The following is a 24,829-nucleotide window of genomic DNA, read 5'->3' on the forward strand; positions in this document are numbered from 1 at the left end:
GTCCCTCCCTCATTTCAGAAATCACAATTAATCTGAACAGCTATGGTAATGCACTGAGAGGGCAGCAGTCTCTGAGTTGTTCAGGATCCAAACCATCTAAATACATAAATAGAAATGGTTTTGCTTTTGCACTAAGAAATGAGCACAAGTTTTAATTTACAATTATTTAATGATGATGTAGAGGGTCCTGGCTCCACTCAAGCCAGGCTTTTTGATGTGTGATATGGGTAAGAGGGGTTATGATCCCAGCCCCTCTTTTCCCTTACCTATCCACTTGTGGAGGGTATGTGCTTCAGGGGTCCTCTTGAACCCTGAGGAGGAACCTAAAGAAATTGAATCAGGGCCTGAGAAGCAGGAATCCAAAGAATGCAAGAGGAACCATTCTTGCAGGAGAAGGAGATGGTGCACCAGGTCCACTGCACACAGGGTAGCACCAAAGAGAAAAGGGAGAGTTGTTCTTAGAAGAGGTGCTTGTTCTGCAGCAACTCAGCACAGTGCTCTGAGTCAGGGGAGCTGATCTGGGTAGAAATGAGGGAACTCCTACACATGAGAGGGAACAGACAATCTAGGCCTGTGTGGGGTTAAAAAAGGCAGGTTTCCCCCACCGGTCTACAATATAAGGGTCAGAAAACCAATATATTGGGTAGGGATTAGGCTGAGACCGCCAAACTCATTTTCTCTTGTTTTTTAAATCAGGATTTGAACTCTGACCTCCAATTGTGGCCTAAAACACAGGTTTTCACTATCAATAGGTTTTACATGGACCCATAAAGACAATGTTGCCCCCATCCCTATCTTGATCTAGCCTGTCCTTCCATCTAAATCACATTTATCAGGTGTCTTATCAAATCTCTTTATTTGCTGGAGAACTTTTCAGGGATTCAGTAATTTTATTCAGTTCTGTCAATCTATATCTTATTATAAAAGCATAAAATTGCTGCTCTTAAAATGTAAAGCTCCTTTTCCAGGAAAGTTACACATTCACTTTTCTTGTATAGGTTTCCAAGCCAGAAGAGTAAAACTAGGTGAAATGCGTGCAGCTTGTTGTATAAATTATTCGCCTCCCTGTAATTTCACAGTTCAGTACTTTGATATCAGCTTCTTTTTAATGCGGATTTTTTGATATATGAGTTGTTAATTAGTAACACACTAGCACAGAATTGTAACTGACTCCTGCCCTCCACCCCTAGGGTGTCACTGTTAGCCCTTTGGTACACCAGTCCTAAGTGCCTGGTAGTGTGCTGGGTATACCATACACTCAGAGGCAAGCCCTGTAGGTGCTCCAAGCTTTAGGCCCCTCAAACTCTAGACCTTGGTGGGTCCCCCATAACACTGAATATGAGAGTAACAAAAGATGCATTACTACGGTTGCCTGGAATAAACATTACACTTTTCCTAGGTATGATGGCTCCAAGCCACATAAAAAGTTGATAAACACAGGTCCCAATTCAGCCCCAAGGATGATTCAGTCCCAGAGCATGAAGGTGGGGCTCCTCTAGTTTAGTGCAGGGATACTCGCTCAAAGACCACCCCTTTCCAGAGACAATCACGCACTGGCCTTGGCCACAGTCCTGTCCTTTTATGTGGCACCTCTAGTCTCATTCAGGCCCATTGCCCCACTGTTTGTAGGTCACTCTTGAATGTCCACTAGCTGCAGCTACCACTGGCCCCTTTGCCAACCACCAGTTGCATTCCAGCCCAGTTCTCAACCCTTCAGTCCCAGCTCCTAAAATGCCTGACCTCCTGCTCCTGCTTCAACACATTGACATCACTTTCTTTTTAATGAGGATTTTTGGATATATAGGTTGTTAATTAATGGCACATCAGCACAGTGTAAGTATCAGATAACTTGCTCCCTTCAGCCTCCTGTTCCTGCTTGCCTCCAGCTCGCTCCTGAGCCAGGTCCTCTCTGACCTCTGATTTTACTTCTCTTCCCAGTGCTGGAAGTATTATGGAGCAATCTGTTGGCTGGGAGTAACGTAGTGCTTAGTAAACAGCCAGCGTAGCTGTAGAAATCACCTTGCTAAATAAACTTTGAAGAGCTGGCAACTTTATTACACATTGGGGATGGGAAGGAAGCAGATAGAAATATCAAAAGACAAACCAAACTTGTGAGATCATCTAAAAAAATTCTTATGATTTTTGGAGGTCTGACTCATGCCTTTTGGGCTGGGCAATACCAAAGCAGTTTGGAACCAAACCCAGCAAGTTCTTTTTGCTAGGGATTCAGATACATTAGATTTACTTGGAGTTTCATGTTTGCACATGGAACTTCAGAATAAATCATGAATCTCCCTCACTCTACCCCTTTTTAGTTTCTCCCTCTCTTCACAGAACCTAGGACTCAGCTTTCATTTAGAAGGCCTTCTTGGAAAGAAGGGGAGGGAGGATCGTTCCAGGGGCCTAAAACTTTTCTTTCCCTGATCACTTTATGAGGGGAAAGGGAGAAAAGCCTGTTCATACTCCACTGAGAGTATGTTTTTGGAGAAACCAGATGGCGAGTTCCCATAGCTTTAATTTTGATGCTGAAGGAAATGTTGCCTGGTTTGGGAATTGGTGCCATCATTTCTTACAACCCTAGCCAGTAAATAGGAGAAGCATAATAAGTACACTTCAAGGAAGCAAACAATTTTCAGTCCTTTTTCACAGGCTATCTAGCAAAGTCCTTGTTCCTTAATGGAGCATCCCTTACAGGAGGGTAGTGGAAGTCTAGACTGACATATAGCTCACTGTGGGATTTCCATAATTATTCATGCAAGATGAAGTTTTTCTAGGCATTCCTCTAAAGGAGGGAGAGTTAGCAGATAAACAAAATAAAAATTAAAAAAATCACATTTTATAATCCAGCTCTGTAATTTCACAGAATATCAGGGTTGGAAGGGACCTCAGGAGGTCATCTAGTCCAACCCCCTGCTCAAAGCAGGACCAATCCCCAGACAGGTTTTTGTCCCAGATCCCTAAATGGCCCCCTCAAGGATTGAACTCACAACCCTTGGTTTAGCAGGCTGATGTTCAAACCACTGCAAATTTATATGGATTGTGACCATAGCAGCTGTGAACAGTATTGCTTTGCTCTGCCATTTAACATAACTTTGAGCTGATGAGAAATTTAATTTTATTTAATTCTTAATTGAGCAAATTCAACAGTAAAACTTTATGAAAGGGAAAAAATAGAAAGTAGGGGCTTTTTACTTATCCCCCTATGTTTGAGTACCCTAAAGCTATTCTTTCCATTGTTCAGGTTAATCCCCTTTTTTTCCTTACATATAACATAAACACGGTTGACATTAAACATGGGAGGAGAAAAAAGGATCAGGGCTTAATTTTCATCTCACTTACATGAGCTTTTTATCAATGTAATTCCTTCTGATTCACATAATTGTAAGGGAGAGAGAATTGGGGTCTTAGTTATTGCTTCTATTTCAGACACTTTTAACTGCCACACATGCCTTTTGACACTTAAGAAGAAGACTGAGTACTCTAGGGTCTGCAAAATAAATTATTGAAAACTGAAAAATAGGTGCACTAATACAGATTATTTTTAATGGCTGTATCTCATTTCAACTATTGTTCATTCCACTAATAATATATAGGATGTTTCCTGATTGATTTCCCCAGGAATACAATACGATGATCCATATATTGTGATATTAATTATTGAAAAAAGCCCAGAGCTGTTTGGATGGGTGGTTATTGTTATTCTATTATGATGATGATGATGATTACAATAATTAAATGATAAAAATAAACACTGTAAAGGGAAGTTTCAACATTTTAAATCCTTTTCATAATCCATTAAGAGAAAAAAATCTTGTTTTATGATGGCTTTGTGAACGCCCTCCAATTAACATGAATGTGAGCTTTTTTCCAGGTCAGCAATTTAATTTAATAGCCATATTCAGTGTTGGTGCCCTCCAGTACATGACTCCACTAATTTTTATTGAATTGACAATTAATAAATATATAAAAAAGAGTAAAGTCAGAGAATATGCATATTTAAAATTTTTCTTTTTATATCAAGTCCCAAAATAAACTAAGAAAAAGTATTCATTATTAAATGATTGTTGCAAAATAAGAGAAGTTTAAACATTAGAAGACATTTAGTCAAAATAACTTGGTACTGCCCTTTCTATCCCATGCCCTTTGCAGACATAACAGTGGAAGGAATTCAGTGCTCAGCATTTTGAGTGAGAGTTCATAGACAGAAATAAATCACAATCAAGTAGAACAACACATACTAAAGATTTAGTGCTCACTCATTCAAGATTTTGTGCAGTCTGGCTATGATCCGGCAAAATACTTAAGCAAGTGCTTTACTTTAAGCACCAGTGCTCTCATTGACTTCAGTGAAAGCCAAGCACATATGTAGGGATTGTTTCTACCATATGGAACCTATGTTGGCACAGCCATGTAGAGACAGCCTACACCAAGAGAAGGAGGTTTCTGTCGGTGCAGGAGTACCATCCTCCCTCTCTGATGGGGCTAACAGAAACCTGCAGTAATGATGATACATACACCTTGTGTAAAAATACAGAATGTTAAAATATAATTACACATTAGAGATTTGGCTGCTTGATGATTAAACTATGAATTATATATTAAGCAAAAGAAACACAATATTGTAAGGTTCTTTTACTCATCACACAAGTTAGGTTTAGTCTATCAGTATTATGTAAGAAGATATGGAAGTCAGCATTTGGCTTGTTTGTAATTAATATTTTTCTCCCTAGTTACTCAGACATTCTGATTGAGAGAGAGGTCTTAATGCAGAAGTACATTCACCTAGTTCAAATTGTAGAGACAGAAAAGATTGCAGCCAATCAGCTTCGACATCAACTTGAAGATCAAGACACGGAAATTGAAAGACTAAAATCTGAGGTATTTGCATGCAATCACATTAAATCACACTAAAGTGTCAATGATTTAGTATATTTTAATTACTTTGTTACCTCTATTGCATAATGTCCCCATTCTTGCAATCTTTGTGGACCTATAATAGGTCAGTAAGGAAAATACTCAATAGTCCCGTTAAAAACACTAGGTCAGAACTTTCCTTTTAAAATAAATTACTTAGTGATTATTTAGTTTATTCAGTTGCCTTATTGGCACAGTATTTTAAAAGACCCATCACTTTGTGATTTGGATTCTGCTATTCATATTATTTACTGCGTCTTAACAGAATGCAGTTGAAAAGCATTTGTTTGGTCCTCAACACATTTTTCTCTGGCTTAATTTTTTTGTGATTCAGTATTGTAATCTATACCAGTGTAGTCTGTTCATATAAAATAATGCTTGATTGGATAAGGGATTTTCATAGATTCTAAGGTCAGAAGGGACAATTGTGATCATCTAGTTTAACCTCTTGTATAACGCAGGTCAGAGAATTTCCCAAAAATAATTCCTAGTGCATATCTTTTAGAAAAACATTCAATCTTCATTAAAAAATTGTTAGTGATGGAGAATCCATTGTGGCCAATGGTTAATTACTCTTACCATTAAAAATTTACACCTTATCTCCTGAGGTGATAGAGTCTGGAAGAAGCACTGAGTCTCTGGAAGAGGAAGCACCTCCTCATGCTATTTATGTTTCCTCTGGCTGGAGCAGGAGCATCACTGTTTGTTTCCAGAGAGAGCTGTGTCCAGGCCTCCTCACCCAGAAGGATGTTTGTAATGTTGTACCTGTGTAAGAAGCCCCCAGAAGATCCTTCAAAGAGAATGAAGTGCTACATATTAGATACCGTAACTGAACATTTCTAAAATCTTGAAGAAAACATTAATGGTATTGTTGTTTTGTCAGATTGTAGCTCTCAATAAAACTAAGGAACGAATGCGACCTTATCAAGGCAACCAGGAAGATGAGGATCCAGATATAAAAAAAATTAAAAAGGTAAACTGTCATGTACCCTGCCTGGAGGGAGAAAATGGAGATAAATGCACCTGTATGTGTTTTACTAAACAATTAGTTTTGCTTTCATTGATTGTTTCCTAGTTTCTATACTCAAGTGTAAAGCTGTTCATTTCACCCTGTCTGTATCTAAACCAGTTAAGTTACAGCAGCTTTTAACATTTCCATTGTATGAAAATGGAATATTTAGTTACATATTACTTAATAGGGTAATCTTTATTTGCTATGTACATGATCATTTTTGTCACAAACTAGTTATATAGATCTAATATTGTCATGACTTCAGAGCGGTTAGGAACATTTGGACTCAAGCAATAGGCTATTTCCTTGCTGGTGAAGAAATATGTGACTACTTTATCCACCGTTTGTGCAGTTCTTACAGAACATGATTCTGAAGAGGGTTGTTTGGTAGCAAAAATAGAGTTCAGCTTATATCTCATTACTGCAAATAATACACCACTTTTGGAAATTCAGAAAACAGTTTGATATTAGTTTTCAGCTTGATCTTTTTGGTTGTAATATCTTCAGGACGCTGTAGACCAACATTCAAAAGGGCCTCAATCCAGTCTTTATTTGGACCTTGTAAACTTAGCATATGCAACAAGTGCATGAGGAGTTTTTAGTATCATTTCCTATGCATGCAGGTAACTGTGCTCTGGAAATGTGCCTTTGGGGGTTGCATATGCAAAATTTTACAGACATACACACAAATTTTGAAATTTTGACTCATGTACTTACCACACCCATTAATGATACATCCTTTGTGTTATGACCATGTTCTTGGGTTTTCACTCAGCCTTTCTGGATGTGGTGGTCCAGGAGTCATTCTGGACTGACTGTGAATTGGTGCCACTGTGTCTGGGTTTCCCTTGCTACATAAACAGACTTTTATAATGAAAGCTAGCCACAACCTTAAGTACAGAGAGACTACTGCTTTTCTACAGTAAGGTCATACCGTTGCTCAGTAAATACACATCTTGATAGTTGTATTAAATTGGGTTTATTTTTAAACTCATTTCTTGAAAGTAACATGTTCCCATATGAGGTTTTAGATTTCCCTTGGAAGAAGGTGTAACTGCATATTGGGATCAGGACAGGAACAGACTCTAAAGTCTAAATATGTCCTTTAAGATGGCCAGAATGAGATCTTCTTTCACTAAATCAAAACCACTTTTATCTTGGCTTTCTGCTGCATTCAGTGGAGATTTTCATGTCTCAGAGATGCTTTTTAAGAGTGACAAAAGCCTGCCTTTTTCTCTGGTAGTAGTGTAGTCAGGGTTGGTCTGTGGTAGTAGGCAATAGGTATTTATATAGCTCCATATAGATGTGTATGTGCTATGCATACAAATAAGAAAACAATGCATAGCACATACACATCTATGGCATTACTTCAGTGTCACCAAGATCAAAAACTGCCCCAGGTTCCCTTCCATGAGAAGTTTACAGTGCAAGTTAGGCAAACAACAAGATGAGAACTGACCAAAGAGAGACTGAAACAACATAAAACCAGGAGAAAGAGAAAAATGTATTGATAGGAATAACATATACAAGGATATGGCACCTGAGCTTTTGTTAAAATCTACCAGTATATATCTGTGATACTTTTCTAATTTCTAATAGCAAATTTTACTGAACAACTATAGTATTTGCTCTAATAAATGGATATCTTTAAAATGGCAATTATAGAACAGTAAATCATTAGAGAATGCGAGGCCTTGGCAATTAACAAGGGAGTCTGCACAGCATATTCATATATTTTGAAATTAAGATATATGTGATACAAACAGCTCTTGCCATGATGGAAAACTGGCTTAATTTCTTTGTTTGTTGTTAACTTTTTGAAAGTGCTTCTCATTACTCTCCTTGTTCTTCTGTATTTGATCAATTTTAGGTTCAGAGCTTTATGCGAGGCTGGTTGTGCAGAAGAAAATGGAAGACAATTGTCCAAGATTATATTTGTTCTCCGCATGCAGAAAGCATGAGAAAGAGAAACCAAATAGTTTTTAACATGGTCGAGGCTGAATCTGAATATGTGCATCATCTTTACGTTCTTGTAAACTGTTTTCTCAGGCCTTTAAGAATGGCTGCAAGTTCAAAGAAACCACCTATTAGTCATGATGATGTTAGTAGCATTTTCCTCAACAGGTATTTGATTTTTGTCTACTTCATCACATTGTGCTTCAATTTTACAGTAGTAAAGTTGGTGAATAACATTTTGTCCTGACTTTTATCTTATTCAACCTCACTGAAGTAAATCATGTTTCCTGGGGTGTAAGTCAGAGCACGATCTCTCCCCCTGTTTTAAATTATACCTTTTGACCTATCTGCAGCTATGCATTCTACTTTTTCCTCTGCTGGAGGAGGAAAGTATCAGGGCCGCCCAGAGGATTCCGGGGGCCCGGGGTCTTCGGCGGCGGGGGGCCCTTCCGTTCCGGGACCCGCCGCCGAAGTGCCCCGAAGACCCATGGCGGGGACCCCCCCGCCGCCGAATTGCCGCCGAAGCGGGACCCGCCGCTGAAGTGCAGCCCGGTCTTCGGCGGTAATTCGGCGGGGGGGAGGGCCCCCGCCGCGGGTCTTCGGGGCACTTCGGTGGCGGGTCCCGGAACGGAAGGGGCCCCCCGCCGCCGAAGACCGGGCTGCGCTTTGGCGGCGGGTCCCGCTTCCCCCCCGTCCCGGCCCCGGCCTCAGCCTCTTACCCCCGGCTCCCTCCTCACCTGGAGTCTCAGCGCCTCGCCGGAACAGCCGCAGCATGTGGCCGGCGGCTCTGAGCGGGGCTCAGGGGCCCCGCCGGAGACTCAGCGCTTGATGCGCTGAGGCTCCAGGAGAGGGGCGGAGGCAGGAGCCTCCGCTGTTCTCTTGGGGGCCCCTGCGGAGCCCGGGGCCCGGGGCAAATTGCCCCCTTTGCCCCCCCCTCCGGGTGGCCCTGGAAAGTATAACTGTCTCTTCACGATGCACTGGGGAAGAAACTTCTCTCTCCTTTCCTTCTTTTTCTCAAGAAAGCAAGACAAAGCTTAGTGCATTCACGTGGTCCTGGTAGACCCTAGGGATGGGCATGCTGAATTTTGTTCTTATTTTCTTTTACCCGCCTAAAGAACTTCTTTCTCACTTGCCTGTCTCTCCTGATCAGCTTTCCCTACAAGGAAGAATGATTCTTTGCACCAGACAGCTTGATACTATAGCACCCAGATACTATGGTGACAAACAAGTGCATGAAAAATGGGCAGATAGTCAAAATGAATGAGGAGTGAGGTTGGGTGTATGCTTCTCATAGATTCAATCTTGGTGTCTTGTAAGGCATTTATTAGAGTGCATTTATTAGATCAGTGAGCAACTCCAAGTTTGAAACAGTTGAGGCAGTACTGCATAGTACTCTAACTATTGGTTAGTTAGTAACCTAGCTTTCTGACTTTGTTAATTCTGAGAACCAAGTGCTGTTCTAGGACCTTTGAAACATGCACAGGCCATACTACTTGATCTTTCTTGCTGATTTCCTTGTTCTGAATGTTTCCTCCCTCATGTCTGCAAGTCAAACAGCTAAATTTAGAGGAGGAAATCTTAATTATGAGCAGTTTTTTTAATGTGCCCTGAAAGGTTTCCTTTCAAGACCAAAATGCATTATCAAATAAATAGCTCTAGTGAGTTATATTGTCATTGACCTCATAAGATGGACAGTTTTAAAGCTCACACTGAAGAAGAAAAAAGCAATACGGTATGCTGGCACCATGTAGATTTGAAAAACTACAATAAAGTTCAATATGGATTTCTATGTCTTGCTGCTGTGTTTAAGTTAACATAATGCATTGTCCAAAATATTTCTTCAGTTGGTACACCTGCTCAATAAAGTATGTGGAATTTGTTATTTAATAAACAATTTTGATAAAATAGCTGAATATTTGGAATACATATCTCTGTAATCTGTTATAGGTGTTTTTATAATGATGTAGAACTGTACCTAAAAAAAGTTGAATTTTTAGTTATTAAATACTAAAAATAGATGCAATATATTGATATAGAAATATTGTTTTCCATAATATTGTGATGGCACCTAGTGCAAAAGTACAAATTGGAAAGGATTTTTTTTTAGTGAACTATTAGTTAGAAAATAAGGTTTGAATTTTTTATTCTTTCAATATTTCTTTTTCAGTGAAACTATAATGTTTCTTCATGAAATATTTCATCAAGGATTAAAAGCAAGAATAGCTAATTGGCCTACTTTAATTTTAGGTAAGTTACTATTATTTGTATACAGACAATGAGATTTTCATGGCACTTTTCACCATTGGGTGACTTTTTAAAAAATTAATTGTCTCTTTTATGTATTATACATTTACAGAACTAACTCTATACATATAATTGTATATGATTATTATGGATTGAGGAAAATTGTGGATGTTAATTTGTTAGTATTTTTTGTGGGGAATAGCAAGGCCCTTCAGAGGTATGAGGGCTCCTTTTGAGGTCAGTCTTTGGGAGGACTTTCTTGGATCAGCCTTTACCCAAAGATTAGTCTCGGCATAGTCCCTGAACTTTCCATTATCATTCTGTGGCTACTAAATGGTCAAAATGGCGATGCTTTGTCAGGAGAGGGGACCAAAGTTTGTATGACTTTATGAATATAATGGAAATAAAGCTGATCATAACAATGCCGCTTCCGTAGAGCTGACAGAATTTTTTGTGTAAGAGATGGATAACCAGAAAAAAGAGTTGTCTTGATTTTTTTTTCTAGCTGACTTATTTGATATTTTGCTGCCAATGCTGAACATTTATCAAGAATTTGTTCGGAATCATCAGTACAGTCTACAAGTACTGGCAAACTGTAAGCAAAACAGAGATTTTGACAAACTCTTGAAGCAATATGAAGCTAACCCAGCATGTGAGGGGCGAATGCTGGAAACATTCCTTACTTACCCTATGTTTCAGGTAGTCTCTACATTTTTGTGATTGTACATTTGTAAAATTCATTTGCATCATTTATTGTTGCAAAAATTAAGATCTGTTGAAGGTAACTAATTGCTTAATAAAAATATTTGCATGAAAATTAATTTAGTCATTTGTTTATCACATTATTATTCTGATATTGTTTGTATGTGGAGTGATAGTTTAAAAAAAACAGCATGAAGAGGTCTGTAGGGAGCCACACACCAGCTGGTGCAAGTTAGAGCAGCTCCAAGGCTGCTGTAATTCAGGCTAGTGCTGGGACCAGGCAGATAATCAAGGAGCAGCAGTTATTAACTCCCTGACAGGACCACCTGCTCTTCAGTGATCAACTTCTGCTAAGTGTGGTGAAGAATCTATCCCAAACAACTTTAAAAAGTGTATTGTACTTCTGCTAACATGTCTTGATCTGATTGGATGAATTATTTTCTTCTGTTTGCAAGGTTCTGTAAACCACCAGTCTGGTTGTTTTACAGCAATTGCATTTGGCATAGTTTATATAGTTTTTCAAAAGAAAGTGTTGCTGATATAAAAATACTGACATTTGTGTAATCATGCTAGTTAATAGCCACATCTGCCCAAAGGATTTACTTCTGTTAGCACCTGTAGCATTCTCATTTGCCTTTGCTGAGCTCTCGTTTTTAAATGTTGTAAATTCATTCTGCTGAATTGACTAAAACAGCTGGTGATCCATAAAGGGGATGTTATCTTAATTATTGATTGCTTTATTAGTATATAATATGCAGATTTGCAACCTCTCTGCTTATGAATTTTAGATGTATGGAATGTGACAGGAAGGCATGCTCTGTTGCCTAAGGCCTAAATTTCCAAAAGTGACTAGGGATTTTGGGAGCCTCAGGTTCTGAAACACTTTAAATTAGTCTGATTTTCAGCTGCCACTCTCCAGCCACCCATCTCTGAAGGCAGCGCTGCCGCCAGCAGCAGTGCAGAAGGTAGGGTGGCATGGTATTGCCACCCTCCCTTCTGGCAGTGGAGGTGGGTCTAACCTAGCCCCAGGAGGGGCCCATGCTGGGGAAAAGGATGTCCTGTCCCTCCACAGCCTGGTTGGGACTAGCAGCTGGAGCCCGGCACACAATAGGAGCCCCCAGCCAGGGCACTCCCAGCCCTGCTCCTCCCTAGTGCTCAGGGGCTAAAGGGGCTTTGGGCTCTGTGTGTGTGTGTGTGTGTGTGTGTGGAGGGGATGACCACAGGTCCCCCCACCCCCAGACCAACCCCGGCATCTTAGACGGTTGCTCACATGTAAGGCTGGCCCTGCCCTCCCCCCAAAAGTGACAACTCCCCCATACCATGCCATCCTCACTTCTGTGCTGGTGCTGGTGGTGATGTGGCCTTCAGTGGTGGGTGCCTCGCCAGCAGCCACTGCTCTCCGGCCGCCCAGCTCAAGGCAGCACAGAAGTAAGGGTGTCAATACTGTGACCCTCCCTACAATAGCTGGATTTCCCAGGGGAGACCAGATTTCACAGTCTGTGATGCGTTTTTCATGGCCGTGAATTTAGTAGGGTCCTAAACATGATAAATAGAACTGGTGACCTCAGAAAACCGTAATTTGTTCAAACTGAAAAAATCATACCCAACATAAGAAATCTATACTAGAATATATATATAAAGGCACTTGTATTATTGGAAATTAATAAAAAAATAGACTGACCAATTTGTGATTTTTTTGAGGATTTTTCCTATACTCAGCATTCCATCTTGAATTGGTAGAGAACTTCAAGATTCTAACTGAGCAGGGACATGGATATTGTCAGTGGGTTGACTAATCTGGTAGAATTATTTATCGTAAAAAATGCTGATACTATATTTAATTTGTTTAAGATTCCTAGATATATTATAACTCTTCATGAACTTCTGGCTCACACACCCCATGAACACGTGGAAAGAAAGAGCCTTGAATTTGCTAAATCTAAACTAGAAGAACTTTCAAGGTAAGATTTTGTTCCATATACATACTAAGCTTGAAAGCTTTTTTTTGCCAAGGCACAGCTATGATTTTTGCTGGATTTTTTTTCCCCATGACAATTGCCCAGCCTTAGGTATGAGTGAGGCATTTGTCTTTAACTTAAAAAAAAAGTATATTTTTCCATATTTCACAAAAATAACAATTTCATAATTAATAATAACAGAAGTGATCAGGGTCTTGCAAACTTCTCAGTTCTAAATGTGTGTAAATTTTTATAAATATTAATGAAAATACCAATTTTGCCATGTGCTTTTATGTGATGGCAGCTAAAAAGGTCCATGTACCCCAAATATTTTAGATACACTGCTTGTATATATTTTCAGAATTACTGCTCCCTTGAGATCTTTGCAAAGTGAATCTCTTCCACTGCAACCTGAGACTTTCATAACTGCCTCTCTGCATAAATCTGGGGGTACATTTTGCCATTTTCTCTAGGGAACACAGCTTTCTGCTATATACATGGTTAAAGTGCACAAAGTCTAAATTACGAATTTTCCTGAATTTCCCCATGTGACAGTGCCACTATTTTCCAGTCAAAGCAGTTTTTTAGCTGTAAGAAGAGTTTGTTTCACATGTGGAAACTGTCAGCTCCTACTCACTGGACATCAGTGTGGACCAATGGGTTTTCTTTTGCTGTTCCCATTACTAGGTAGAAAACCACCCCACTGGCTTCCATGATTTTTTTCTCTCTACCCAGCTGAACTCCATCTACAGCCTGGCTCTTGAGTTTTCTTCAACTTATATTCTGCCTCATTCTCAGGCATATGCCTTCAGTGCCTCATGGAGCACTCAAATAGCCCTGTCTTAAGGCCATTTGAACAGAAGCAGAGTTCCCCTCCCATTTCAGGATAGGCAGAAGAATCTCTTATGGCTAGGTCTGTGGTGGCAGCAGCAGACTCTGCTTCATCCCAGCTACTTAGTAGGCAGCCAACATTAGGAGCTCAAGCTGTTGCTCCTCCTCTACTATCAAGACAGGCAGTGCCTATCACAAGAACAAAATACTTGAGACAGATTTAGTCAGATCACTTAATGCACTACTGGAAGGTTCTCAGATATCACAGTGATGAGAATGGTATAAGAACCTATATAGAATATAATAGAAGAACTTCCAAGCAGCTTTCTACTAACCCTATTGTCCTTAGTGCTTCACCTCCTAGATTAGTAAAAGCTCCAATGGGGAGGACATTTTATGTGGATTGGTGTTTGTCAGCTTTGCAGAGGTTTAGGAGTGTTTGGATGTGTTTACAAGAAGTTTGGATGCTCAGAGGGTGGTGATTTGCCAGACTGGAGTAGGGAGGGCATTCTGACTCTGATTCAGGAATGCATCACTGTTCAGCACAGCACTTAAGCATGTGCTGAAGTGCAATCCTGAATTGGAGCCTCTATGCATAGGGAAAAGGTATAGGGAGCGGAGTGGGAGAAGGAAACAAATAAGGCGTTGCGTCTGGCATTGTTGGAGTAAATAATGGGTGCAAAATGGTCCATGAGAGAAGATCCGAGATACAAATTGGAGCAGAGTTGTGGAAGACCTTGAAGTCATGGACAAGGTGACCTAAATTGAATAGGTAGAGAGGGCCAATGGAGTGCATATAGTAGGAGGGTGGCCTGATCTGATGGGAAAGAAAGATGGTCTTAGCAGCTGCAGAAAGCTCAAGTAGGTAGCATTAATGAGACTTGACCAAGATGCGGTCATTCAAGACTTTGGCGAGAGCAGTTTCAGAAGTGGTGAAAGTAGAGTATCTGGACTGGAATGAATCTATGAATGAAGGGAGGAGGTTGGAGCAAGGGTTGTAAAACTTATTTTTCTTGTTAGCAGCTACTTTTATTACTACTTTATGTTGACCAGCAGCTTGTATCAAATACCAAAGTGTAACAGTTCTTGAGGTGAATTCTTGGGGAAGCTAGCTATTTTTACATTTACTTTGATAGCAATATATATGAATATTGCAAAATACATTTCAGAGAATTAAAAATCATCTTTGTACTGTGCCTGACAGGGTGATGCATGATGAAGTGAGTGACACAGAAAATATCCGGAAAAATTTAGCCATAGAAAGAATGATAGTAGAAGGTTGTGATATATTACTAGATACCAGCCAAACTTTTATACGTCAAGGTAAGGCTTTTTCTTAATATATGTGTGTGTGTGTGTATATATAATAATAATAATAATTAATAATAAATGTATATTAAAAACAGCAGAATTAATGTTGGCATCATTGGGAAGATGACACTGCTGGTGCCCAACATCACAAGGCTGATGTTGCCCACATACGATAAGTGACAGGTTGCCCCTATGACAAATAGTTTTGGGCTACAGTTGAGCCCCACTTCTGTGCTGTTTTTTTCAGGGGCCATGAAAAACAGCAACACAATAATAGTAAAGCACCCATGGGAAAGTAGCGTACATACAGACTGGACTATCATCTTCAATGGACCAGAAATTATCTACAGCTCCACGGAGAACAGGTCTGTCTGGCCAATTGATGTTGCAATCTCAGATGATGCCAACATTCAGACAAAAACACAAGAGAAGCTAGAAGTACTTGAAGCTTTGTCAAATGGTGGAGAGATTGTGAGGAATGAAAACAGCTGTCTACTGTTCCCATTTTTCATTTGTGCTTCAGGAACAGCTCAAAATGCTGTAATTTAATTTCTTGATAACCTTTGCTGCTGGATGGATACTTCACTGACAAATGGCCGAGAACAGATATTAGAGCATGACAACATTATATATGTATTTGAGTTTGTGAGGACAAGCATTTTGTTTCACAGAATACCATTTTGGGCTACAGTAAAAGCTCAGTGTACATGGCAGAAACGTTCCTGCAAAAAGAAACTGCTAAGAATCAGCAAACTGCATAAGAGTGCAGATTCACTTGTACGTAGCAGCTTGCATCATGAGAGAGAGACACTGCATCCTTTGTATTATTATTTTTGGAAAGAGTTTCCTTTGAGGTTCATGTATAGTAATGATGGACCTAGTGGTAAAATTCCACATAATCTTGATGAAAATAAAACTTTAATATGGCATCTTTTATGGAAAATGTTGGCATCAGGTTGGAATTATCAGCATAGTGGATCTTATATTAATGATAAGCCAATGATATTAAAAGAAACTCAAGAAAAAATTGGTAAATGAAACTTATTTTTGTTAAATAACTAAATATTTGTAAGTGATTATCTCTGAATCATTAGCTCCAAGCAAGCAGATCTTTATGCTGACCTAGAGATCTGTAGTGCAGGATTTTTGGCTTTTCATATGCATAAGCTTCTTTGTAGTCCAAAAAAGATGATATTCAGGGAAACCTGAGAATGTGATTTAGGTGCATCCTTTAAAATTAAGACTGGTGGCCTGAGGTGTGGACTCACATTAGATGTTTTAGAACTAAATTTGACAGCTGTGAAAAGCACATAAGCCCTTTGAATATTGCTCTCTCTCTCTCTCTCTCTCTCTCTCTCTCTCTCTCTCTCTCTCTGTGTTTAATAAAATTCTGGAAATCTAATGTATAGTGTCTTTATAATATGTGGCCTTATCAAGTAAATAGGGATAATAACATAAAGATTCTTATTACAACAGTCACTCTGATATCTGTGTAGGTTTTGGAAGGATTTTTCATAATTAAATATGGAAGTCTGGCATAATTCTATGCTGTTGGTCCCAGGATATTAGCGACAAGGTGGATGAGGGAATATCTTTTATTGTACCAACTTCTGTTGATGAGAGAGACAAGCTTCAGGTGTGGCAGAAGAAGAGCTCTGTATAAGCTCGAAAGCTTGTCTCTCTTACCAATAGAAGCTGGTCCAATAAAAGATATTGCCACACCCAGCCTGCTTCTCTAAAATGCTATGTATGTAAATTTAGGGAAATGTCTGCAAGAAAAATATTAAACAAAATATATTGGACAAGAAGTTGTATTTTTCATTATATCTAGTGCCAAAAACAGTTGCAAGACATGAACTTCCTTAACTGACACTAGTCTAAGTATTGTGTGAATTAATTATACTGTATAAACCATGTTATTCTTTAGTGTACTTACAATATTTTGGTGTATATATCTGAATGATTTCATCTGTTTCATTAGTAATTGCTCATCTTGTTTTGTTTGTATGCCTAGAAATTTGTCAATAAAAAGTAAATATAATAAACCTACCATGAGAAGAAGTCTTAGTATATTTACTCAATGGTGTTTTTAATAAGAATTGAATATAACCCATCTTTTTTTTTAAGTAAGCCAATGAAACCCATGATTATTTCTGGAAAAGAATAGTTATTTTGAAAACTGTGCATGATGCAAGAAAATTATCTCACCAAAGACTTGGTTCTGATCTCTGATCTGAAAACTTACATTGTCGCGTATCTTGTAAAATCATTGACTGTGCATGATATTGTATGATAGCAGAGATCAGAAATGAACTGTGGAAACAAAAACAAAAAAAAATCTCCTTATTTCTTTGTGTCATTTGGTTTCCTGCTGTCCATGTCACAAAAATAGCCTGTAACAGTTGATGCTAATTGGATCTTTGTTGACAGTCTCAGCAGACAGACCAAGGACTGAATGGGTCTGGAGAATGAGCTAGCTTCTCAACCCGTAGAAGTGTTTCCTCCAAATCAATGCTGAATACATTGGCAGAGAATCAAGAGGGAAACTTGTATTGATTCTGGTGGCACAAGACTGTTCATGTTCTCTGGGTGTTCTCCACTGCTTCCAGTCTGGCGCCTTTCTCTGCACTCTGTCTCACCATTGTTGTCTCTGTCTCCCATTGTTGCCCTCTGCTTTGGTCTATGTGGGTCTGCATGAGACCCTCGTCATGGCTCACAGAGGTGAAGAAGTTCCCCCATTCTATGGCTTCCATACACAGAACCACCAAGAGACATAAGTGTTGGAGAAACCCTTGTTCAAGTCCTTTGTCCCAGGGTGAATGTCACCTTTGTAGACTATAATACGCAATTTAGTTTACTAAAAGGCATTTAAGGACATTCAGATTGGATTTGTGGATAGGTATGGGAGTCAGGAGAACTGGTTCCCGTTCCTGTGTTTGCCTCTGCCACTTCATTGCTATTGTAACTGTAACTTGCTATAGACTCTAGCAGCTAGTGGGTCCCAATATGCGTTCTGTTAGTGACTTCTGCCTACAGACTGCTCCAATGCCCATTAAGTGCCATGCTCTTTCCAGGGCCCCCAGATTCCTTGCTTGAGGTCCACTCCTCCCAACCACCCAACTTCCTCTCTTGGCAATACTATGGCAATTTATAACACTCCAGAGCAGGAGAAAGCAGAATTGCATTTGTAAATCAGGCAACAGCATGCAGACTTAAAGCCTCATTTTAAAAAGAAAAATATGACACTTAGTCTGTCCTGAATTGCAGATACTGTATGTTGTTACAACAATATTTTGGCAATACCAAACCACTTAGTTCAAGTATTTCTGGTTAAAATACCCAAGATTGATCTGAAAATTCTACTGAAGCATGCCACTGAATTAATTTGGGTTAATGAGTGTTCCAAAATTAGCATCACTTATTACAATAGGGAGCTGTCCCAATATGTGTTTTGGGTTTTTTTCCCCTTAAGAGGAAATCTGTAGTGGGAATGTGTGGCAAACAGATGCCCAGCTCCTATTGTTAATAGGAATTCACCAAACAGAAAACTCCAACAGAAATTGGCCTATTTGATGGATGGGAACCATAGAGTATGTGCTGGGGAACTGACTCAATACATGATTCATATTAAATTGTTTATTTAATCCAGCAAAGTAAGTTCACACATTACTTTATTTCATGTGATATACTACCAGCTCATTATGTTGGTTTCTTAAACAATAACATTTCATATTTCTACAGGAACACAACTTGGCATTAACAAATACTCTATCTTCAGCCCATTTTGGCATTATTAAATACTGTACTATTCAAAGTATTGTACCATATCATCAGCAAAAAATGAGTATTTCTAAACCACTTTGTGAATATGAATACTTCTTTAAGCAAAGTGATAACACAAAAAGTATTGACCCTAATGTAGTTGCTTCTGCTCCAGGCAGAATATGGATAAGATGGATACTACTATTAAATCTTAACTTGAATTTTAGGAGCTAAGAAGAACATGTTATAAGCTCTGGAATGGAACGTTCCTTCAGAATTTTTTAATTTCAAGCCAAGCCTTGCATAGTGTTTTGGAAGGTGATGGTGGGAGGTGTCAGTGAGTGAATGTCACAATTCAACACAAAAAGCTGGTCTTCTTAGTAGCTTTTCAGCTGGACAGATAGGCAGTTTTGTTTGCCAAAAAAAAAACAACCCCCCAAAAACCCCCACATATTTTTTTTGCTCAGAATTCTAGATGAATCTGCAAAATGTTTCATGAAACTAAAAAATGTTCCATGCCTCTGCAAAACTTCAGAAAGTTGAATTTTATTCCAGTTTTTATTGCAATGGTGAGAATTTTATCATACCCCTCTAGTTTAAACATAAAATAGGCATTAGTGAATACAGTTCTAACGGTCTTTTACCAGTGTGTATTTGACTATGCCTGTTTATAGAAGCTTACAATGTAATGTAATGAATTTTAAGCTAATATTTATTAACTAAGTGGATAAACTTTTGAGTCAGGTACTGCTCTCAGATACACATAAGGAGTTGTACATTTGATCCATAAGAAAAAAATTGACTCACAAAAAAAGGTCACAAATGGGTGACACAAATGGTAGTGTAAGTTGGGTGTCTTGTGAAAGTTGGTCAGAAAACAGGTTAAAGATGTTGCAAGTGGCATAGTAATGTAACTTTTACCAGTGTGAAATGTTGTGGTGATCTGATTCAGACACTGGCATAACAGGATACAGTCTCTATTGAATACGATGGTAGGTGTGTCTGCAGACAGTAGGCTTCAGTTTGGCCCAGGAGGGCTGAGAATTGTGCAAAGTAAACTAAAGGAGAAGAAGCCCACCTTATTTACACTCCTCTGTCAGTTGCTTTTTCAACTGTACCCTATCCCTACCCTCTTCCGTCTCCTTGATGTTTAAATTACTCATTTTGCAAAGATACTAAATACCAAATTAGTGCAAATTGTTCTGCATTGCCACCTAATCTCCATTATCTGACCAAGTGACACATGATATGTAACTTAAAGTGCCCATGAATTTTTCCAAGAAACCTCCCTAGCAGGAGCACAAGCATTATTGCTGGTTGGATTTGGCTGAATATGATCCTAATGGGAGTAAAGAAATAGGGTTGCAATTATTGTTGGTATTAAGAGGTACAACTTTCTCCTGAATTTGATCTAGAGAGTGAAAACCAATCTAGAGGGTAAAAAATAAATAAATTACTAGTCTCTGTTCTAAGAGCAAGGTATCTCTGCACTCCCATGGGAGTTAATGAGTTGCATGAATGCTTTTTATATATAGTACAGAATAGACTGCCTGTTACATTAACACTGGGCACATCACTTATTAAATAGTTTTATAATTACAGCATATTCTTCACTTTTGTAATCACCAGGTTCTCTTATTCAAGTCCCTTCAGTTGAGAGGGGGAAACTTAGTAAAGTTCGCCTGGGATCATTGTCTTTGAAAAAAGAAGGAGAAAGACAATGCTTCTTATTTACAAAACACTTTTTAATTTGTACAAGAAGTTCAGGAGGAAAACTGCATCTGCTTAAGGTACAGAATTTACATAACTACCTCATTTACAAGCCAGATGGTTAAAATATAGAAAATTGAGGGCAATAAATATTTTAACTTAGCACTGTCTGTGAAATTTCAGTATCTCATGGTATTATGGTTTTAATGTGAGGATTTTCATATGCTGCAGTAAACAAAACTGAGATAATGCACAGTAATTGACTAAAATATTCTCTCATTGTTATGTAGGTAGAAAATAATAGTGATTCAGTTTGAAGTGTGGTATGTTAGTCTCTCTAAAAGATATTCAATTAAAATTATGAGCTGACCAGTGAAATATAGCAAGGTGACATTTATTGCAGGAAAGGTTTAGACAATTGAATATGCATAGAATATTAATAAACTCAATCCTCTTCACCCTAGAATGAAAAGATGCTAATTATCTGCATGTCCTTCTCTTTGCTGCTGTATTCATGTTACACAGCACAGTATGCATAAGGGTATATATAAAATATAGGAATATAAATTTATATGCTCCCTGCCCTTAGCCTCACCTGTGCAAAACTTTTGAGAACAGAGGCCATGATTATTAGCTTCTAGCTCAAGAGACTCTCTTATCTGAAACTGTGACTTTGAAAACAAGCATTCCAGGCATGTAGCTTAGGTGCATCATGAAAGTGTGCTAAAGCTGCTAATAATCTGGTGCACCTCAGGTTTCCAGGCACATACCTAAACTTTCCACCAACTGATCCCTGCAGAATGCTTCCCAAGGAAATGTAGACCTCCTCCTCCCACACACTGATATTCTTTCCAGGTAGGCTAGTGTGACATGGGAGAAAAATTTCATTCCATCCCAAATAAAATCAGGTCATGAGATTCACCCTGAATGTGTGAGTGAGGGTCACTGACTTCCTAGGGCCTGAAACATTAAAAATTAATAAATAAAAACATAAAGAATGGCCATGCTGGGGCAGACCAATGCTCCTTCTACCCAGCATTCTGTTTTCTGACAGTGGCCAATACCAGAGGTTTCAAGTGGAATGAACAGAACAGGGCAATCATCAAGTAATCCAACTCCTATTGTCCAGTCCCAACATCTGGCAGTCCGAGGGTTAGGGACACTCAGATCACGGGGTTGGATACCTGACCATCTTGGCTGATAGCCACTGATGGACCTATCCTTCATGAACTTATCTAATTCTTTTTTGAACCAGTTATAACTTTTGGCCTTCACAACATCCCCTGGCAACTGTGGGGTTGACTGCGTTTTGTGAAGAAATACTTCCTTTTGTTTGTTTTAAACCTGCTGCCTATTAATTTCATTGGGTGACCCTTGGCTCTTGAGTTATGTGAAGGATAGTCCCTGTTCACTTACTCCACCCCATTCATGATTTTATACACCTCTATCATCTCTCTGCTTAGTCGTCTCTTTTCCTTGCCGAATAGTTTGTCTTTTTAATCTCTCCTCATCTAGAAGCTGTTCGATACCCTTCATAATTTTTGTTGCCCTTCTCTGTAACTTTAAATAGTGGTATTATGATATTTTCTGTCTTATTATCTATCCCTTACCTAGTGCTTTCTAACATTCTGTTCGCTTTTTTGACTGCCATTGCACACTGAGTGGATATTTTCAGAGAACTATCCACAATGATTTCAGTTTGTCTTTCTTGAGTTGTAACAGCTAATTGAGACCCCATCATTTTGTATGTATAGTTAGGATTATGTTTTCCAATATGCGTTACTTTGCATTTATCAACATTGAATTGGAGCTGACATTTTTTTACCCAGTCACCCAGTTTTGTGAGATCCCTTTGTAACTCTTCGCAGTCTGCTTTGGATTTAACTATCTGAGTAATTTGATATCATCTGCAAACTTTGCCACTTCACTGTACACCCCTTTTTCCAGATTATTTGTGAATATGTTGAACAGTACTGGTCCCAGTACAGATCCCTGGGGAACACTCCTATTTACTTCTCTCCATTGTGAAAACTGACCTTTTATTCTTACCCTTTGTTTCCTATCTTTTAACCAGTTACTGATCCATGAGAGGACCTACCGTCTTATCACATGACTATTAGTTTGCTTAAGAGCTTTTGGTGTGGGACCTTGTCAAAGGTTTTCTAAAAGTACACTGTATCCACTGGATCACCCTTGTCCACATGTTTGTTGACCCCCTCAAAGAATTCTAATAGATTGGTGAGGCATGATTTCCTTTAAGAAAGCCATGTTGACTCATCCTCAACTTATCTCTTATTTACCATAGTTTCAACCAGTCTGCCTGTTGCTGTACTTAAGCTTACTGGCCTGTAATTGCCAGGATTACCTCTGGAAGCTTTGTAAAAAATGGGCATTACATTAGCTATCTGCCAGTCATCTGGTACAGAAGCTGATTTAAGTGATAGGTTACATACCACAGTTAGTGGTTCTGCAATTTTATATTTGAGTTCCTTAAAAACTCTTGGTGAATACCATCCGGTACTGGTGATCTATTACTGTTTAATTTATCAGTTTGTTCCAAAACCTCCCCTACTGACACCTTAGTTTGGGACAGTTCCTCAGATTTGTATCCTAAAAGAATGGCTCAGGTGTAGAAATCTCCCTCTCCTCCTCTGCAATGAAGACTGGTGCAAAGAATTCATTTAGTTTCTTTGCAACAGCCTTGTCTTTCTTGAGAGCTCCTTTAGCACCTTGACCATCCAGTGGCCCCACTGATTGTTTGGCAGTTTCCCTGGTTTTGGTGTATGCAAAAAAATTTTGCAGTTACTTTTTGTGTCTTCTGCTAGATTGCTCCTCAAATTCTTTTTTGGCCTGCCTAATTATAATTCTACACTTGACTTGCCAGAGTTTATGCTCCTTTTTATTTTCCTCACTAGGATTTGACTTCCAATTTTTAATGGATGTCTTTTTGTCTCTAACAGCCTCTTTCATTCAATTGTTTAGCCATGGTGGCAATTTTTTTTGGTACTCTTACTGTTTGTTTTTTTTTAATTTGGGGCACACATTTATTTTGAGCCTCTATTATGGTGTTTTTAAAAAGTTTCCATGCTACTTGCAGCCATTTCACTCTTGTGACTGATCCTTTTAATTTCTGTTTAACTAGCTTCCTCATTTTTGAGTAGTTCCCCTTTTGGAAATTAAATGCTGCTGTGGTGGGTTTCTTTGGTATTCTCCCCTACAAGAATGTTAAATTTAATTGTATTATGGTCACTATTACTGAGTGGTTCAGTTATATTCACCTCTTGGACCACATCCTCTGCACCACTTAGGACTAAATCAAGAATTGCCTCTCTCCTTGTGGGTTCCAGAACTAACTGCTCCAAGAAGCAGTCATTAATGCTGTCTAAAATTTTATCGCTGCATCCTGTCTTGAGGTGACATATACCCAATCAGTATGAGGATAGCTGAAACCCCCCATTATTACTGGGTTTTCTGTTTTTGTAGCCTCTCTAATCTCTCTGAGCATTCCACAATCACCATTATCATCCTGGTTCAGTGGTTGGTAGTATCTTACTGCTGTACTCTGATTTTTCAAGCATGGAATTTTTATCCAGAGATTCTATGGTACAGTTTGATTCATTTAAGATTTTTACCATATTTGACTCTATGCTTTCTTTCACACATATGCCATTCCCCCATGGGCATGACCTACTCTGTCATTCCTATATATTTTGCACTCTGATATTACTGTGTTTCTTTGATTATCATAATTCCACCAAGTTTCTAGGATGCCTATTATATCAACATCCTCATTTAATACCAGGCACTCAAGTGCACCCATCTTAGCAATTAGACTTCTAGCATTTGTATGCACACACTTATAAAATTTGTCAATATTTAGTTGTCTGCCTTCATGTGATGTAATAGAATGGGACTCTTTTTTGTTGACTGTTTCTCTTCAGTTCCTACCTGTACTTTATCAACTTCTATCCTGTCCTCTTTACTAGGCTCTAGAATATCCCCTTTAATAAATTCTCCCCTGGTGATGTCTCTGTCCAAACCATGTGTTCCTCTGCACCTGTCTGTTTCGACCAGCCCTTAGTTTAAAAATGCCTATATGACCTAGGGTATGTCTACACTATGCAATTATTCCGATTTTACATAAACTGGTTTTGTAAAACAGATTGTATAAAGTCGAGTGCACGTGGCCACACTAAGCACATTAATTCGGCGGTGTGCGTCCATGTACCGAGGCTAGCGTCGATTTCGGGAGCGTTGCACTGTGGGTAGCTATCCCGTAGCTATCCCATAGTTCCCGCAGTCTCCCCTTCCCATTGGAATTCTGGGTTGAAATCCCAATGCAAAAACAGTGTCGCAGGTGATTCTGGGTAAATGTCGTCACTCAATTCTTCCTCCGGGAAAGCAACGGCAGACAATCATTTTGCGCCCT

At 39.0% G+C, this 24,829-nt stretch overlaps 1 protein-coding gene across 2 annotated transcripts in view; it reads left to right on the forward strand.

The window, feature by feature from the left end:
- Positions 1-24,829, forward strand: part of RASGRF2 (Ras protein specific guanine nucleotide releasing factor 2) — a 197,314-nt gene that overhangs the window by 60,960 nt on the left and 111,525 nt on the right. For both annotated transcript variants that reach the window (XM_045022488.1, XM_045022489.1), the window contains exons 3-10: positions 4,731-4,878; positions 5,798-5,887; positions 7,797-8,050; positions 10,050-10,129; positions 10,632-10,825; positions 12,680-12,789; positions 14,822-14,940; positions 20,320-20,480. In XM_045022488.1, the coding sequence (XP_044878423.1) occupies positions 4,731-4,878; positions 5,798-5,887; positions 7,797-8,050; positions 10,050-10,129; positions 10,632-10,825; positions 12,680-12,789; positions 14,822-14,940; positions 20,320-20,480 (1,156 nt within the window). The remainder of the gene's footprint in view (positions 1-4,730; positions 4,879-5,797; positions 5,888-7,796; positions 8,051-10,049; positions 10,130-10,631; positions 10,826-12,679; positions 12,790-14,821; positions 14,941-20,319; positions 20,481-24,829) is intronic.

This window comes from Mauremys mutica, chromosome 6 (assembly GCF_020497125.1).
Source record: "Mauremys mutica isolate MM-2020 ecotype Southern chromosome 6, ASM2049712v1, whole genome shotgun sequence".
Classification (NCBI taxonomy): domain Eukaryota; kingdom Metazoa; phylum Chordata; order Testudines; family Geoemydidae; genus Mauremys; species Mauremys mutica.